The sequence below is a fragment of the Vombatus ursinus genome, unplaced genomic scaffold, assembly GCF_900497805.2.
Source record: "Vombatus ursinus unplaced genomic scaffold, bare-nosed wombat genome assembly UNPS02014861.1, whole genome shotgun sequence".
NCBI lineage: Eukaryota > Metazoa > Chordata > Mammalia > Diprotodontia > Vombatidae > Vombatus > Vombatus ursinus.
The window spans coordinates 6,815,397-6,833,584 of NW_020954639.1; the positions used below are offsets into that span (position 1 = coordinate 6,815,397).

The window sequence follows — 18,188 nt, forward strand, 5'->3', positions numbered from 1 at the left end:
CCATGTCCACAGAACTGTGATTGACAGAAATAACAAGATTTAGAGCCCTGCCCCTCCAGGAGTTTACCATCCAGCAGGGGAATCACAAAAGTGACTTGTGGTCCAGCCACAGACCCGATTATCTTTCAAGGAGGGTCAGCTACTGCCGGCTTTGCCTTTGCCACTGTGAACGCAAGCAACCGCAAGTCTGGTTTTCAAAAGTTTCGGCTAAGCATCAGTACCACTGAGGCAGAACAAATCGAAAGTCAGTAAAGAGCCCCCTTTCTCTGTAGCACCAACAACAGTGGTACCACTACATACTTTGGTGTTACACACTAACATTACACACAGTATTAACACCCTAACAATGCCCCTCAATTTATTTTCTAGGTGGTATCTGACACCTAACAACTCAGCACCAAATTTTCTTGGGCAGTTCAACAGTATCTCTCTTTTTTTTCTTTTTGAAAAGTACAAACCATGGAATAGCCATCCAGGAAGTCTAGAAAAAAGTACAAAATGATGTGAGGTTTGTAGCATTGAAGATGGCAGAAGAAACACCCTAAAAGAATCTGGATGGGGCTTGAAAAACCAGAGCTGCAATGCTTCTTGGGGAGGAGGTGGGGGACAAGCGGGGAACGAATCTTTTCTGAAGCTCATTTACATTGAACTCATCTTGCTTCCTTTCACCTCCTTTCACGGATGTATATTCCACTTAAATAGCATTCTCTCTATCAAGCAAATAGACCTGTCACAGGTTCCCAGTTTTCAGCCAGCATAATTTATCAAGCAGAAACTGGGTCAGGAAGAGATGCCACCTCTTCCTCAAGAGACCTACAGGTTATAATGTTCAGATTTATCACATATGTTAACATCATCTTCCCTCTCTTCTCATTGGTATCTGTCCCAGATGTTCACCATTGCACCCGGCTCATCAATAACTGCTTAGCACACTGCCTGGCACACAGAAAGTGCTTAATACATGTTTGCTGCCTTGCCTAACTACTGCTGAACATCAATGTAGCATATTACTACGAAGTTCACAAACATTGCTGCAAAGTTGTTTTGGCATGTGAATGTCACCAATAAGGCTGCACTGTCCTTTGGTATTTAAATGGTTAGTCTGGGTAAGATTGGAAAATCTGGGTAAGAATGACAAAAATAAGAAACCAGACAAGGCTTTGGCTTTCATTATGTTTTATTCTTTTTCATGAGACAATATTGAGATGTCCTGTTATTTTGTAGTTTTTAAAAATAATGCATTTTCCAATTCCATGTGAACCTATGCATCATGGTTCAGGGTGGTAAAACAGAAACACTTCAATGTATGTAATATTCTCTCATAATCAACTTCCAAATTTGGGGTATCCCCCAGAGTGAGCTATTTTTAACTATACGTACAGCTGTACTTAAAATTACTTTAAACTGTGTTTTCCTGTTAGAGCAAAATGCCTTCTGAAATTTCTTTATGAAGTTCCATAGTCTGAGAATTTTTAATTCTACATAATGGGAATAATCAGAGATATCTGCTCTAATCTATAAGAAATGGTTATCCAGCAGACATTTTGGGGGCAATGGGGGCTTCATGTTAGCATCTCGTCTATTTCTTATTACATGTGTGGACTCCACCCAGTTCAAGGGGAGCTGTGTATTATGGAAGGACTTGCATGTGTGCTCAAAGGATATAAGGAATTATAGTCAATTTAGAAGTCCTATGAAAATGTGATTTAAAGGTACAAGTCCTATAGTTTAAATAAGGAAAAAAGACAAAGATGATATTTTTTAACATCTTGGGAAAGAAATTCGTTATCCACATACCTGTTTTTGATGTGATAATATATTGCAAGCGCTACACTGTAAAGCAAAACACAAGAGTTAATGTTTTATTTTTTAAAAATCAGGAACTTATCATAGAAACACCATCTGATCACAAATGTCTACATTTGCATACCATTCCCTCATTTAGAAATCAAATCTAGGGGCAGCTAGGTGGGGCAGTGGATAGAGTACTGGCCCTGAAATCAGGAGGACCTGAGTTCAAATTCGGCCTCAGACACATAACACTTACTAGCTATGTGACCCTGGGCAAGTCACTTAACCCCATCGCCTAGCCAAAAAAAAAAAAAAAGAAAAGAAATCAAATTTAGAAAATGTAGTTTGAAAAAATATAACTACCTCTCTCTCCCTTGACCGGTGCTGCAATTTACATTATCTTTTTCTGCAAAACTAGAACTTGCCCCTCAATGTTTATAAAGAAATCACTGCATGTGCCAGATTTTGTCAGACATTAGCATGGTGTAGCGGAAAGTGCACAGGGTGTGGAGTTAGGGGGCTTCAGTGTCAATACCAGCTCTGCTACCTACTATGAGACTGTAGTCAAGTCACGTCACCTCTTTCAACCTCAGTTTCCTCATCAGTAAAATGAAGGGGCTGGATCAGATGGTCCTTAAGCCCCACTCCCTCGCATCTATCAATACTAGGATCTTATTAAAACATGGGCACATCGTATATTTCAAAGCCGTATCAAGTGTCACAGCAGAACACCTAGAAGGGTTTTTTAATCTAGTAACTATTGCCCTGAAACTTTGTAATTATATTACAACAGCTGAGAAAACGCAAATTAAAGTTGCCCAAAGTAGTTTTCTAGTTTTTTTTTTCTTTTAAAACAATTACTTTCTCTTAGCAAACTCCTCATGCATCTTCACTTAGTTGCTGAAATGCTACTAAGATATGACTTATATCTTGGTGGAAAAATCTCCAGATGGTTGGTGTTGGGCAAGAAAATGCCTTTTTTCCCCTCTTTTTTGGATCTGAGGATACTCTACACCAGGGGTGGGGAACCTGCGGTCTCGAGGCCACGTGTGGCCCTGTAGGTTCTCAAGTGCGGTCCTTTAAATCCAAACTTCACTGAACAAAGTTTGGATTCAGTCAAAGGGCCAAACTTGAGAACCTAGAGGGCCACAAGTGGCCTTGAGGCTGCAAGTTCCTCACCCCTGCTTTACACAGATTACCTAATTTGTTTTGTTTTTGTTTGAGCTTAAGAGAAACAGCACACTGGGTTTGTGCCAATGGTCCATCCAAACAAGTATTCTAGCTTTTGTCAGTGATATCAGGAAACATTCTATGAGTCTTAGTTGCCCTTCAGGACATCAGCTTTAAAGTGTGGAATAGACCCTGAACTTCCTAATTTGCTCTTAATCAGCACATGTCTAGTGATCTGAGGTATGCTGAGAATTCTAAATACCTCCAGTTTTTAGCTAACTTTCCTTACAAGTAAGAAATAAAACTCCATTCCTTAGAATCATTTTTCCCAGTTCTAACAGTTAATGCTCAAAGAAAGGGGAATCCTAAAGCACCTCAGAACAATAAGAAAATCAATATCTATCTACTTTTGGAATCTTTAAAAGCATTTTTGAAAAAAGGGATTTACAAGCTCAGAATTACAGAAATGGTACTAAGGTCTTAGATCAATATAATTCCAATGTGACTTTAGGGTTCTAAGATCAGAAGTCAAGCATTACAATAAGAAACGAAGAGAAGCAAAAGAAAGGAGGTAATTTCCTTACCCTTTTTTGGGGGGGGGGGGTTAGGCCATGGGGTTAAGTGACTTGCCCAGGGTTACACAGCGAGTAAGTAAGTGTCAAGTGTCTGAGGCCAGATTTGAACTCAGGTCCTCCTGACTCCCAGCCAGTGCTCTATCTACTACACCATCTAACTGCCCCTTCCTTACCCTTTTTAGAGTAGAAAGGCCTAGAAGCGGACCTTGTTTGGTTTTAGAATCTTCCATTTTCCTATCCCTCTACCACCTCGTGGGACTTTTCTCTGGAGATCCGTGTTACCCACTGTCTCAACTGCAGCACCCTCTCAGACCAGCCTTCCTCCCAAAGAGCTCCACTCTACCAAATTACCTATCACTCCTCTTTCTAATCACAACTCTTCCTTCAGAGCAACTGATCTCACACATTAGGAGAAAATTAACCAAACTGAACTAGTTAGTTCACACTAATGTGTCAATGATTGATAGCCCACTTGAACCTCTACCAAGTAAAATTTCAAGCAGTATAACAAAGGGAAATGAAAAAAAAAACAAAAAAACAAAAAACAAGAAAAAACTGCCAGCAATGTAGGGAATAGCATTTAGGTCAGGACATGGGCAGGGTGCCTGTGCCTACCATTAAGGTCAGCTCCTCTAAGGTGTTCTTTTCAGTCTATTCCCCGCTACTTCTGAAACTGCTTATTCCCTAAAAGCACTATAGCTTTTGCACTCAGCAAGGATAGGGTGACTTTGGAGATGGGGATGAGGATGAAGTCTGTGGGGAGGATCCCTTTGTAAATCGGGGGTGGTTTAGACATTAACAGTACAGACAAAGTATGAGCTGTCCAAAGCTGGGACCCTTTGTGTATGTGTAACTTTCACGTGATTTTTAGACAATAACCCCAACACAAAAGAATTCACTGGCGGCCACTGTACAGATGGGGGTGTGTCTGCCTTACTCTAAATTTCTTCTTGCTTCCCAGGATTAAAGGAAAATCAGGAGCTTCTGCATTTTCCTCAAGCATCAGCCAGTGAGATGAGAGGACATGGTTCTTGCCAGCTTCTCATTTTCCTTCGACAAACAGTAACAACTTAGTCCAAAGGAACATTTCCAACAGCTACGTCCATGCAGTAGATTGTGAACCAAGGGTCTTATTGGACAAGGCCACAAAGAACAGAGCAGCCAAGCTATCCTAAATACGTTTCCATCATGAATCATGAGACAAAGATTTTTAATCAACACAACTTACTGAGCCCATAAACACCAAAGGAATGAGAGAATAGACCACATTTCCATTAATAACTTGACAAAGATAATATATATTAGGGGGATTCTATTTAAACAGTAGGCTCTATCTAAGTAGTGAAGTCTTCCCCATCCCATTCAATATAGTGCTGTGCACACAGCTGGCACTCAAGGCATGCTTGTTGGTTTATTAGGCTGCATTATCATAGCTATCAGTGACACAAGAATGGGGTCATGCAAACTAGAGAACCTAGCTCAGTGAAAGTCTACATTTTTTTGAGAATTTGAAGACTTAAAAAGACTAACAGTTTTAAAATATGTATATATGCATGTATTATGTGTATATGTGTAACTGCATGCATGTATACATACATCTATGTGTGTATATGTATATCTATTATACATACACAAACATACACCTTCCTAGAAGAGGACATAGGTGTCTTAGGGCCTTTCTTGGGGCTTAGCTGTTGTCCTCAGATTTCAAGGGATGCCATCTCTGTATGGTCTCTTATTTGTCAATTGGGGATGATGATCACTCCTACCAGCTACTTCCTCGAACTGAGGTAAAGGAAACATTTTGGAAGCTCTGAAGTGCTATTCAAAGGTTCATCGTTATTATTACTTCAACGCTGGCCATGTCAGAATGCTAGACACGGAAGGCCCTTTATAGAACCAACTCTCTTATTTAATATATGAGGAAATTGAGGCTTGCTGAGGTGATGTGGCTTACTTACAGTCCTGCCAAGTGTCAGAGCTTAAATTAGAAGCCAGGGTGGCTGACAGCCACTTCTGGGCACTCACCACTACACCATGCTTGTCTTCTCACTACCTTCTTTTGCTTTTAAAATTCAACATCCTCAGGCAGCCTTATATTTTTGAAGAAAAGGTGCTAGAAGAGTGTTGTATTAGATTGGCCTTAAAAGGAAAAGGTGGGGAGGAAAGGGCATGTCGTATGAGTATATGAGAGTGCCAATACTTTAAATTTCTAACAAAATAAGGAACATTTGAAAAACAATTCCTTTAATTTTTTTAAAATTGTGTGCTATCATTTTCCATTTTATTTCAACATTTTGTTGATGATTGATAGGTTTAAAATAAAAAGAAATGAAAAGAGAAAAGGATGGAAAGATAAAGGGAAGGAGGGATAAGGAGGGAAAGAAGGAAAGAAACCTGCAACCATCAATAAGTGTTGGCTACTTCACCCCCATGACCCCAGCCATTCGTGATCTCCCACGAGTCATCTGGGCTGCCTAGAAGATGAGTCGCTACTGCTCTTATCATCCCTGAAAGGAAGTGCACAGTAGCCACTGGAAATTGGGTGGGACCACTGCAGTGACAAGAGGCAAAGAGCACCTGCTTCCCTCTTGTCCCTTCTTTTAAAAGGTGATCTACATCCCATACGTCCTTAAGTCCCATACATTTCATAAACATAACCACTTTTTCAATTTTCTTGATACGGTGATTCCTCAACCACACAAACATGTACACACATGCACACGCATGCACGCGCGCACACACGCACACACACACACACACACACACACACTTTTCTTTAAGCCATCATTAAGGCATACTAGCAGAGGAAGCGAAGGCATGGATCTGAATACCCACCATTTAATTGTATACTTGAGGTTTGGTTGACTGACTGTGCTATCATCTAGGAAAATAGTGGAACAGGAGCTGTATTTCCTTCCCATCTGTCCTGGAGGGTGCTAGGAAACAACAAGGCAACAAAATGACGACAATTATATACTTGCTGAATGCTCTCCTCAGAGACCTCCACCCACCCACCTTCACTGGCGATGATCACCCACAAAAAATAGCAATCTCAGTGAAAGTTTCTTAAATCCCAATGAGAACAGGATTAAAAGGTTTTATCTGCCAAAGTAAAAAAAGCATTTTCTTCCGACTTGGTTTAAAAAAATAAAGTACAAACTCTACATCAAAAAAGAAAGGCAGCAGGCAGCAGAAAAACCACGCTACAGAGCAACATGAATCCAGTGGTATGGGTGAGGAAAATTAAGCCCCCGGTAATCACAATAATAGTGAAAATAGCAAGCATTTATACAGTGCTTAAGGTTTGCACAAAGCTTTTCACATATCTCATTTGGTCCTCATAACAACCCTGTGAGGTACATGCTTATTGATAACCTCAATTTATATATGAGGAAACTGAGGCAACCAAGAAATTAAGTGCCTTGTCCAAGGGTCATACAGCTAATAAGTGCCTGAGGCAAGATTCAAAAGTACACAGTAGGGTTCTCTGCCACTGAAGGGCTATAATTCAGAGTTCCTCAGGCAACTCCATAGGATGTATCTGCTGAGTCACAGGTCAGAGCTGGGTTACCATCTTCTCCAGTGGAAGGAGTTCCCACCCTGTGAGTTTCCCATAACCAACAATAAGAAGGATCCTTGTCTACCATGCCACTATTATAACAAGATTCCACAGAATCAACTTTCTCTCTCTTATTCTTATGGGTGTATTCGGAATCTAGAGGCCATTAACACATTAGGCTTTATAAGATACACTTAATGTAAGATGCATGTTACATTAATATTTGTCCCCTTGACCTATCTGCTTTTCAGAACCATGTGAGAGATGAAAAAATAAAGTTATTGATTCAAGTGATGGAAAAACCTGTTTTAAAATGTGTTATAAGCTGAAGAAATGAATAACTGCTTAGGTCTTGCATAAGTTCAATTGGTCCAAATATAGGCTGCCACCCATCATAAGCCAAACTCCTAAGTGAATTTCTTTTTAAGGAATGAAAGGACCTGGGCTTAAATACTAGTGATGTTACCACTTGTGTGACTGTAGGGAAATCAGTGTGATCTCTGCAGGCCTTAGGTTCCTTAACTAAGGAGGGGGTCAGATTAGAGGATCGAAATCCCCTTATAGTTCTAAACCATATAAAAACAATATGAGTCCAAGCAATTAAAGAAAACGTCTGTAATTGGTAGAAGCCAAGAAATGAGGAGGGAAGAGCAGGTGGATGTGAGAGGGGATGGTCAGGCAGGTTTGGGGAACAGCTGGTTTACATCAAAGCATAAACCTCCATAGTATTTAGAAAACAATCTTGGTAGCTATAGTTTGTATTTAAGAGGCCCTAGCTCCATTGTTTTTATACATATTTTATCTAAAGAAATACAGGTAAAGATAAGAATCCTCAAACCAGAGAGCAGAGTCAAAAGCCAAGAGACATTATAAGGATAACATCAAATTAGCAGGGACCAAGTTAACCAGAATGAAAGAGGAATTTACTCTCCAAAGATTAGACTAGCTATGTGTAAAACTATGTCAAGTCTTGGTACCACCAAGAACATATGGGACACCTAATGACTTGGGACAGAAAGCTCAGTGAGTCTAACCCCAACCGTCCAGAGGAGCTGCCTTTACTCTATGGATAATAGGGACCACCCCCTGACTGACAAGCTAGCTCCTCTCCAATCCCAAGGGATGGTGGGGATAGCTGAAGATTCCAAGGCCAGGGGGGACCACCTTCACAGACAGCAAACATGTGGGCACCAAGGCAGTGAAAAGAGAGGCAACTATTGTGACCGGAAGAAAAGAAGCCACGGAGAAGATAGCACTAGTCAAAGGATGCACAGCCTCTAGAAAGGAAACTTGTGTGGGAGAATTGAGCAGTCGGTGTACTGGGGATGGATACTGTATCACCAAGATGGCTGCCCCACTGGTCTGAAGACCCAGTGATTCCCGCAATTTTTCTTCCTCCCTTTCCCCCTCTGCCTCTCACAGAGGAGCATGTACCTGTGTGCACCCATCCCTTTGACTCTCCATTTCTTAGGAATCTGTCAGCCTTTCCTTTCGCTCTTTTTTTAGTATGACAAATCTGGTCATGACCAGCGAATTGCTAAACTGCGTTCATCCTTGCTCAAACAAAGTACAGAGCACCCTGGAGGAAAGAGAGACAGATTTACAGTTGCATTATTGTAACAGAGCATATTCTCTCTGACTGGGGTCTTGAAGTATAGAAATGTAATTACAGATTAATTTTTAACAGCTCAGAACGAATTGAAAAACTCAAACCCAGCTCTTTCTAGGCAAATGAGTGAACAGTCTAGCTGGCATTGGGAGGTGGGACTAATTGCACCACTAACCACCTTTTTTTTTTTAAAGGAAAACCTGTTCTCTAGGGGTGTGGAGAAGAGGTAGTAGCTAATGAGTCTGGGAGGCTGGGGGCAAGTAAGAGGTCATGACTAACCTTCTAACTCAACATAGAACCACCCCACCCCATTCCTGCAACATATTATAATTCCAATAAATAATGGATGGCTGAAAGATATTTGGTGATGGAGAAGGGAGGAGTCCTGTGAGTGTGTCATGGAGATGAAAGGAAGAAAAAAAAATATCCCTTGGGAAACATGAAGTCCTATATTTGTAGAAGAAGCAATAATTTCAGCTTTGTTTTATATTACAAACTTGTTCCCCAGAGCATTGTGACAATAAACCACTCCTCTAAGTCCATATTTCCTATATATTATTCCCAACCCTAAAGCTATTATGAAAGGAAGGCTAAGGAACTTTTTTTTTTTACTTATCTCTTTCCATACAAATAATCATTATACTCATTTACATCACTGCTGCTCTCTTAGTCTTTACCGATGCTGTTGTCATCTTTTACTGGGAGAATAACTATAGGCTGTACCCTAATTTTAATCAATATACATTTTGAGGGACCAACATGGCATTTCACATTTTAAGAAGTATTGAGCTCATTGGTGAAATTTAAAACTGAGGAAGTTACATATGACAGGGACTGGTAAGGGAAGAATAATGTAAGTTACAAATAAGTGACATTTAATCTAAAACGAAATGGATTTTTGACACTCTGCCTGAGTATTGTGATCAGCAGACACTAGCTGTATAATTAGGATTCTAAAGTGGATTTTTAATAAAAAAAATTAGATTCTCTGGACAGCAGTCAAATTTCCATTTACTTTTGTGTTTATGTTGATAGCTAAAGTATGTTGTCTAGCAAATAATGAAATTATCCCCAAAGGAGCTTGAAGTTAGTGCCTGGCCTCTTCATATCCCAAACAACTATAGATAATCAATCTTGTTTAACAGATTTTAAAGGGACTTTTAAGGCCTATATATAATCAGTTGCCTCATTCATTACTTTAAAACTAATATATTAAAATAAGGTTGCTAGCATTAAAAATATGAAACTTACAAACATTTAAGGCCTTTGACAAGTGAAGAATGAACAAACTCTTCCCTTAAAATTTATCCCCCATAAATCGGGATGACTGAGGCAACGATGAGTTCCCAAAACAATCATTTTATATGTTGTTATTAAGCAGGCTATATTGCTGTATTACTAAAACATTACTAAGTCTTGAACACTGGTTGTCATAATAATAATAATAATAAAATGCCTTAAAGCTCACAAAGTACTTTGCATCCATGATCTAACTGGAGCTTCACAATGGCCTTGTCAAGTATTATTACCAAAGGAAACAGAAACCAAGAGGTTAAGTACCCTCTTGATTATTAATTATAAGGCATATGATGTTTAATGCAACTTATCACATGAAAGAGCATTTAGGGTTTTTAGTAATTTGTTCAATATCACGATCATGTGTTTTATAACATTATAACCTCCAAGCATCTGAAATTCAAGCAACACCCTTGGTCTTTCTGAATTCAAGAGCTATCCCCCCTCTACATCACACTGCTAGCCACAATCAAATAACCCATAAGGAAATCTAAAAGGCAGTGTCTGTACTTGGGCCCATGACTACTTAAGCTCACACTTTTCTATGGCTGTTAAAGGAAAGAACAGACGGAAAGCAGATCAAGTCCAAGTTACAACTTAAATGTCAACTTTTACTTGACATTTCCAGGTTGACGGAATTAAACTGTAACAGTCTCATTAGGAAAATCTAAATATGTACAAGTGGTTATCTCTCTTTGTCAGTGGCTATGATATTTTAGTGACTTTAAAAATGGTAAAAATTCCTTTGAAGCTCCTGCAGGGTAGCAGTCAGGGTGGCAGGCTGTTAAGATCAGGCACCAAATGTTCTGATGAAAACTAAGAAGTGTACAATTTACTTTAAGCAATATAAAGATATGATAAATATCAAAATATGGATTACAAATTTATATACATATTGGTACAGATATGTACATACTTCCATGTTTTAAACACATTCAAAAACTCTGCATTAGTGCTTCAATTTTTTTTAAAGGAAGAGGGACTCACTTTTGCAATTTTGCCAACAATGGAGCAAAATTGACAGCAAATGACTTCTATTTCCTCTTAGGGCACATTCCTCTCAATGGTAGAGTATGGACAACCCTCGTGACTGCTTTCCTGCCCTTTCCATTCCTCAGACTCGTCCCCCCCCACCCCCTCCACAGGCTATAGAACTACCTCGATTAGCTGACTAAAATGAACGCCACAGAGCGGACACAGCTGCACAAAGGACCTGAAGGTTTCAGAGGCCAAACAAACAAACAAACAAAAAGAAACAAACAAACAAAACAAGCTTCAATGTGGGAAAGCTGCTCAGCTGTTTGAGTTCTTCCATGGTGTTAGTATGAGTCTCCCAGTGCTAACTACTGATTTACAAAAGTCCTAGATGTGCCAGATACTAATGTCAAGGGAATAAGTGACTGAACTCACAAAGCTTTCAAATTATTTCGCATTTGAAGGTTCTTCATCATCGACTATATGGCATTTGATTTTTTTATGCAACTTGTTCCATTGTCAAATTCAGAATTTTTAGCAATTTGTTCAATATCATGATTCAAACTTAATAAACTCCATTTATCCGAAATCCAAGCAACTGAAAACTTTCAATAACTAGAAATCTGGGTTGAGGGAAGAGGGGAAGATATGGAGAAATAAATTCTTCCACAATCTGCTTTATGAGAAAGATACAAACAGCAAGCAAATAAACTGATTACCAAGAACTCCTTTAAAATCTAACAAAAAAAAAAAAAAAAAAAAAAAAACAAACAACCCAAAACCAGAAAAACCTACTTCACCGTGTGAGTCGCACTGTCATTGTAATTTAGCCGGATCTCCTACACCACCCAAATTTATGATCTGATCCAATGGCAACTGATGTTTATAGAGATGACCCTGAGGCACTGTCTGATTATGAAATCAGCAAAAAATATTGTATCAGACTCAGGATATTTTAAAATTTAAGTCTATGTCTCCTGCATTCTGATTCTTTCAAAATTTACAATTCATGTCTGGGTGTGTATACATATGTAAATATGTGTTGTATGGATTTGTACACACACATATACACATATAGATATAAACATGAACACAGAAACATATAACACAACAATATATACACATATAAATATACATACACACAACAAAATAAACACTAATACACACATATACATACACACAACTCTCAGTTAACCAAATTATTCAATTTTCATTTTACCAAAACAGTTAATTCTTGAAACATTCTGAATAAACGGGAATTTTATACATATATTCAAACATAGCACACACTTATGTATATGTGCATCTTGCAACATCATAATTACTTACTTAATAAATGTATCATTTTGCTTGCCAAGCAACTGAACTAAATATGCTGGCTATAGCTTCAGAATATTTTTTGTTTATATGCCCCAGAGGGATATTGGAAGAGAATATGGATGACATAATCTTATATGACTAGGTACCATAAGCAGCACAGATGGATTTCCCTAAGAATAACAAATATAACTTGCCATGAGCCTAAAAGATTAAAAATATGCACAGAAAAATAAAATCAAATTAGATATATTTTTGATATCTGCATTCTAAAAATACAATATTTCAAAACGATCTGTGATCTCATCAACATGGGAATTCCTTCCAGTGACCAATCACACCTGTCCAACCTTTGATAAATTCACCACATGAGGCCCACCCCTATTGCCTTTCTCATTTTCCAGTTACATGGTGTAGGCAATAGGGTATATGGATTATCCATCCATTAATTCCTTGCTAGATCTAGCTATGTGACCAGCCCATCTTTTTTTTTCTGGTCATACATTTCTTGGATAACAGCATTTACACCATTTCTCTTGCACGATTTCTTATTTTAATCCTTTGTAGCCTGCTCATATCCACCATGAGCCAAACCATAATTCATAAGGAGGGAGCAGATGTGGAGAAAAGATCCACGCAAATTTGTGAAAAGTCCCAGTTGTAGAATCACCTTAAACAACATAGTTTTATTCCCTTCAAATGCAGTCTATTTTAAAAACTGAGATATTGACACTACATAGTAAAATGAGAAATGCTTTTAAAAGTTAAAATTTACCTTAGGCTTACATTTAAAAATAATATGACAAACAACAAAGGGCCTTCAGCATATAAGAATCGTTGGGCTCAGTCTTCAAGGGTATTTTACTTCCTAGGTATTGCGTTCAAAAATCTCACAAATTTCAGGAGTTTGAATTAATGAGTTTCTACTGTATATAAGAAAATTTATAAATTGGTATGACCAGCAAGGAGCTCTATCACAGAAAACCATTATGAACATAATCCTACAGTCATAGACCAAAAAGCTAGAAAGAACCTTAAATGACATGTAGTACAATGTCTCCTTTTACAAATGAGGGCATGTGGCTCCAAAAGGTTGAAGTCATTTTCTGAAGGTCCCAGAATGAGTCAGCAGCAGTGGTGGGACCTAGAGCCAGATGCTTTGAGTCCAGAGACAGCTGTCTTCCTACTGCACTACACTGAGATGCCATTAACAGTGAGCCTGCCCTGGAGCAGTGAGCCTGTTGGCCTGGCTGGTGCCCTGCGGTTCCTCTCTCCTCCCTTCCTAGTTTCTGTGAAAGCAGACAAGCTCTACATCAGGACAGAAGGGTTTCTGGGGCCAGAGAAAGCATTTGGTTCACCAAATGTACAAAATGGATGGCCGACCCTTAACCAAGCTTCACATTACTGCGGAGAGCAAGTGCATCTACTAACGCAAGCATTGCTAGCTCTTTTTAGAACCCAAAGATCTTCTGCCCGATATTAAAATAAATCTCTTGGCATATGGGATTGACAGTCTGCAACAGTTCAATTAAAAAAACTGGATGACAACACTAAAATAAACATGGAATCAAGAATCTCTGGCAAAGACAAATCTGAAGCACGCATGCAGTTAGCAATGCCAATCTTGACTCCTTCATTCCACAATCCTTGTTGTCTAACAACACACCCTACAACCCACTCTATTAAGGCTAAGCTCCTCGCTTGCTCTCTCTCTCTCTCTCTCTCTCTCTCTCTCTCTCTCTCTTCCCCTCCCCCAACTTCAGCTGGTTGCCCTATTCTTCCTCTACTCTCCTGCCCAATGCCTGTGCTATACCAAAGTAACACATATTTCTGTCCCACATGCTGCTCAAGCAATATTCCCTCTGCATTTCCAGTCCTTTCCCACCAAGCCTTTTCTCTTCCTTCTTTCAATAGCTTCCTCAAATTCAGCCTCCCCTGAACTATTCATTACCTAGGGAAACCTGAAATAGTTTCTTTCCTCTAATCTACTGTAGCAGAGCAGTTCACAAAAAAAAAAGAGAGGGAGAATAATAATTCTTGACCAGAAGAATAAACTTGGTCATAATGCCTTCCCCTTCAAAATGACCACGTGTGTATATATAGATACTCATAAATGTGAGATACATTTGTATATATAGTTTTCCAAGATGAAAATCTAAGTTCCTCTACGGTCGACATTTTCGTTTTTGTGTCTGTATCCTCAGCGTCTAGCACAGTGCCAGATACATAGTAGGAACAAGATAAATGCTTGATTGATTGTTATATTAACACAATCAATAGGAATCACTGGTTGTAAGATTTATATCTCCATTGGTAGAGGGAATTCTTTATAATGAAATCACCGATCACTTGTGGTTTTAATAATAAATATTATAATCATTATATTATATATTATCATAGGATATAACATTAATATAATTTATTATATTACAGACAATTCTATATCTGTTCTATTATAATATTGTAATCATATATCAGATAATAAAATAATAATACAGCATTCATAAAACTAACATAAATATTATATAATATACAACTGTGATGATAATTACTGTTTTATTGTGTCCGCACATTAACATTAAAACTTAGAATCTATGAGTTGAATCAGACCTTGGAAATCAACTGGTTTGAAGCTCTCAGTTTAGACATAAGGAATCTGACAGACATGAATATAAATATTATGCAATGTTATTCATATGATAATTATGATGATGATTATTTGTGTATTTGAATGTTAATATTAAGACTTAGAATCCATGAGTTGAATCAAACCTTAGAAATCAGCTAATCCAAAGGTCTCAGCTTGGAAATAAGGAAACTGACAAATAGAGAGGATTAAACAATTTATCTCAAAATCCCAGAGTGAGTCAGTGAAGTAAAACTGGGATTAGAGCCCAGGTCTCTTGATTCCAAAATCTCCAAAATCCATGCACAATAAAGCTTATAGATAACTACAGGCCAGTGAGCTGGGAAAAATCTAGAGTTGCTCATTAAGGAGATAGCTAGTAAATTTCTAACAAAAAAAAAAAAGGGAAGCAGTGATGACAAAGAGCTTGGCTTTATCAAAAACAGGTCATGTTAGACTAGCCAAATTTCTTTTTTTTGGGGGGGGGGAGGTGGATAAGGTTACTAAACTGGTAGATCAGGTGAAGGCTACAGATATGTTTTACCTACATTTTGGTTAAATATTTATCAAAGTATCTTATTTTCTTCCTGTGAAATACAGAGAGATGTAGACTAGATGGAGGGTACAATCAGATGGCATCAGAAGCACCTGAATGGCCAGTCTCAAAGGGCAGTCAGTCATTAATCAGCCAATGTCAGCTTGGCAAGGTCTGCAGTGGAATGGGCTGGAGCCCAGTGAAGGGCCCCAAGCTATTAAATATTTTTTGCCAATTACTTAAGTGAAGGCATAGAAAGCATGTTTGCCGTATTAGTAGATGACCCAAAATGGGAAGGCACCATTAACACAATGGAGGATGAGGTCAAGATCCAAGAAGATTTTAACAGGCTAGAACATTAAACTGATTGTAATAAGAAAAAATTCTGTATGGATAAATGTCATGTCTTATACCTGAGTTTTAAAAAGTCAACTTCCCAGTTACAAAATAGAGGAGACGTGATTAGACAAAAGTTTGTCTGAAGCAAATGGGAGATTTTCAGCGGACTCTATATGGGTCAGCAGTATATTGAGGCAGGCACAAAAGCCAAGACAATCTTGGATGTGACTGAAAGAAGCCCAGCTTCCAAGAGTCAAGAGATGATATTCCTTCTGTACTCTTATCTGGCTCAGACTCCATCTGGAGTACTGTCTTCAGTTTGGAGGAATGACAGTTTTATGAAGGCCACTGCTAAGTCTGAGAGTATCCAGAGGAAGGCAAACAGGATTAGGAAAAGCTGTGAGCCTATAGCATATAGAATGTTAGCGGAAGGCACCAGGACTATTTAGTCTGGAGAAGAGAAGGCCCAAGGGAGACAGACCCTATTTGCTAGTATTTGAAACGCCATCATCTGCAGGAGTCCCCAGTAGACTCATTCTCCTTTTGTTCCCTCCCTTCCTTCCCCTACTCCACCACCCTAAAGCAGAACTAGGAGCAGTAGGAGGACACATTTGGGCCTGATGGAAGGAAAAACTTCCTAGCAATTATAGCTCTCCAAAAGCAGAATTGGCAGCCTCAGGAGGTAATGAGATCCATTCACTGGAAGGCTTCAAGCAGAGAAGTTTGATGAACTATTGTTTTATATGTTGGAGCAGAAGTTCTTTTCCAGGTATGGCTTGGACCAAATGACTGCTCAAGTCCCTTCTGATTAAAAAATTCTGCAATTCTCATTCCACATGTTGTATGAGCTCTTCATGCTATGGAGCTCTCTGTGAAGTATGTCCAAGAATGAGTTACCCATTTTATAATACAAGCCCCCGAAGATGAGAAACTTCATCCTTGTAAGGTATCTTAGACATGATACCTTGTAAGGTATCATGAGACATGAGTCCTAGTCTTGGCTCTGTCATTAACTAGCTATGTGCCCTTGGGTAAAACTCTTTGTGCCTCAGGTTCCTCTCCTGGAAAATAGGAAGAATATCTGTCCTATATAACTCACAGGAGTTTGTGAGGAGCACATACGAATTAGGCACCACAGAAATACAAGCTTGTCATGATTGAAAATCCCAGAGGGACAGAATTTCTGGATAATTAATAAGCTAATAAACAATAAATTAATGGTCAGTAGTTTCTCTCAGTAACCACAGACCCCAAAGGAGACTCAAAAATTCCTTAAATCAGATGTGTACCTTCTAACAGGGAACTCCCCTGACAAGTGAAACTCAACTCTGATTAGTGGACATTTAATGAGGAAATGGGCTCCTCTTGCTCAGAATGTGGCTTGATCATGAGGCTCAGCAGCCTCTAGGCATCTGGGAAGGGGAAATCGTATCCATCTAGACCTCTGTGGCTAGTTTTCTCCTTCATGAGCTGGGTTGACCTAAACTCTAATGGAGGGGATCAAGGTCAGAGGGTTCCTCCCCCAGGAAAAGGCTCAATTAGACAGGATTCTGTTTATACTTCAAACAGAAATTAGGTTTCCCAGTTGGGTGAAGTCCTACTCAACCTAGTTAAAGAGCCTAGAGAGCTAGGAGTAATTGTATTACTCTGTTAAGTCCTTTACAGACTGATCTTTTAGGGAATTGGGTCTTAACAGTAATAAGATGAAAGGGGTGGATCACAAATTAATAATTGGTTATTAGTATAATAGCATCATAATATTAATTTATCCCACTATCATAATTAGAAAGGAAAAGGGAGGTAAAAATGAAAGGTTAAGAATATCAACTGAAATGAAAGCTAATTCATTCATTCAAATACACAAAAAAAGTTATAATAAAAAGTGAGAGAAAATATGGCTTTGATGCCAAAAAAGATATGGAAAAATTCAGTGTTGGGCTGGGCAGAAATTATGTGACATAAGTGGCATAGTCCAACTAAATTAATTCCATCCTTAGGCTGTTAGCAAGCATTTATTGCTTGCCTACTGTGTACAGAGCATGGGATGGAACAGAACACAGAGAGACATGAAAAAAATCAAGCATAAAACAAACGAGGTCACTCACACAACCTTTAGCAAAGTCCCCCCCAAAAATGCAATGCAATTGGCCGTTAGTTATAAGGTGCCTACAACATGTGCTAGATATGCTTGGAATACAAAGACATAAATGAAAGGGTCTCTGTCCACAAGGACCTGACATTCTTTTGGAAGAGGAAAGGCTAGGAAAGAGCAAAGATGAAAACGTCACTGAGTGAAGTAGAGAAGACGGAAGTATAATCAGAAAGACAGGAAGAAGTGTGGCATCTATCACCTTCAACTGACGATGCCTTGAGATGCCAGAAGGACAGACAGA

General features: G+C 38.8%; 1 protein-coding gene across 4 annotated transcripts in view; it reads right to left on the bottom strand.

The window, feature by feature from the left end:
• CCNY (cyclin Y) overlaps nt 1-18,188 on the bottom strand; it is a 288,024-nt gene that overhangs the window by 42,654 nt on the left and 227,182 nt on the right. For all 4 annotated transcript variants that reach the window (XM_027841625.1, XM_027841628.1, XM_027841626.1 and 1 more), the window contains exons 4-5: nt 6,375-6,475; nt 1,798-1,833 (exon numbers count right to left, since the gene is read on the bottom strand). In XM_027841625.1, coding sequence (XP_027697426.1) covers nt 1,798-1,833; nt 6,375-6,475 — 137 coding nt within the window. The remainder of the gene's footprint in view (nt 1-1,797; nt 1,834-6,374; nt 6,476-18,188) is intronic.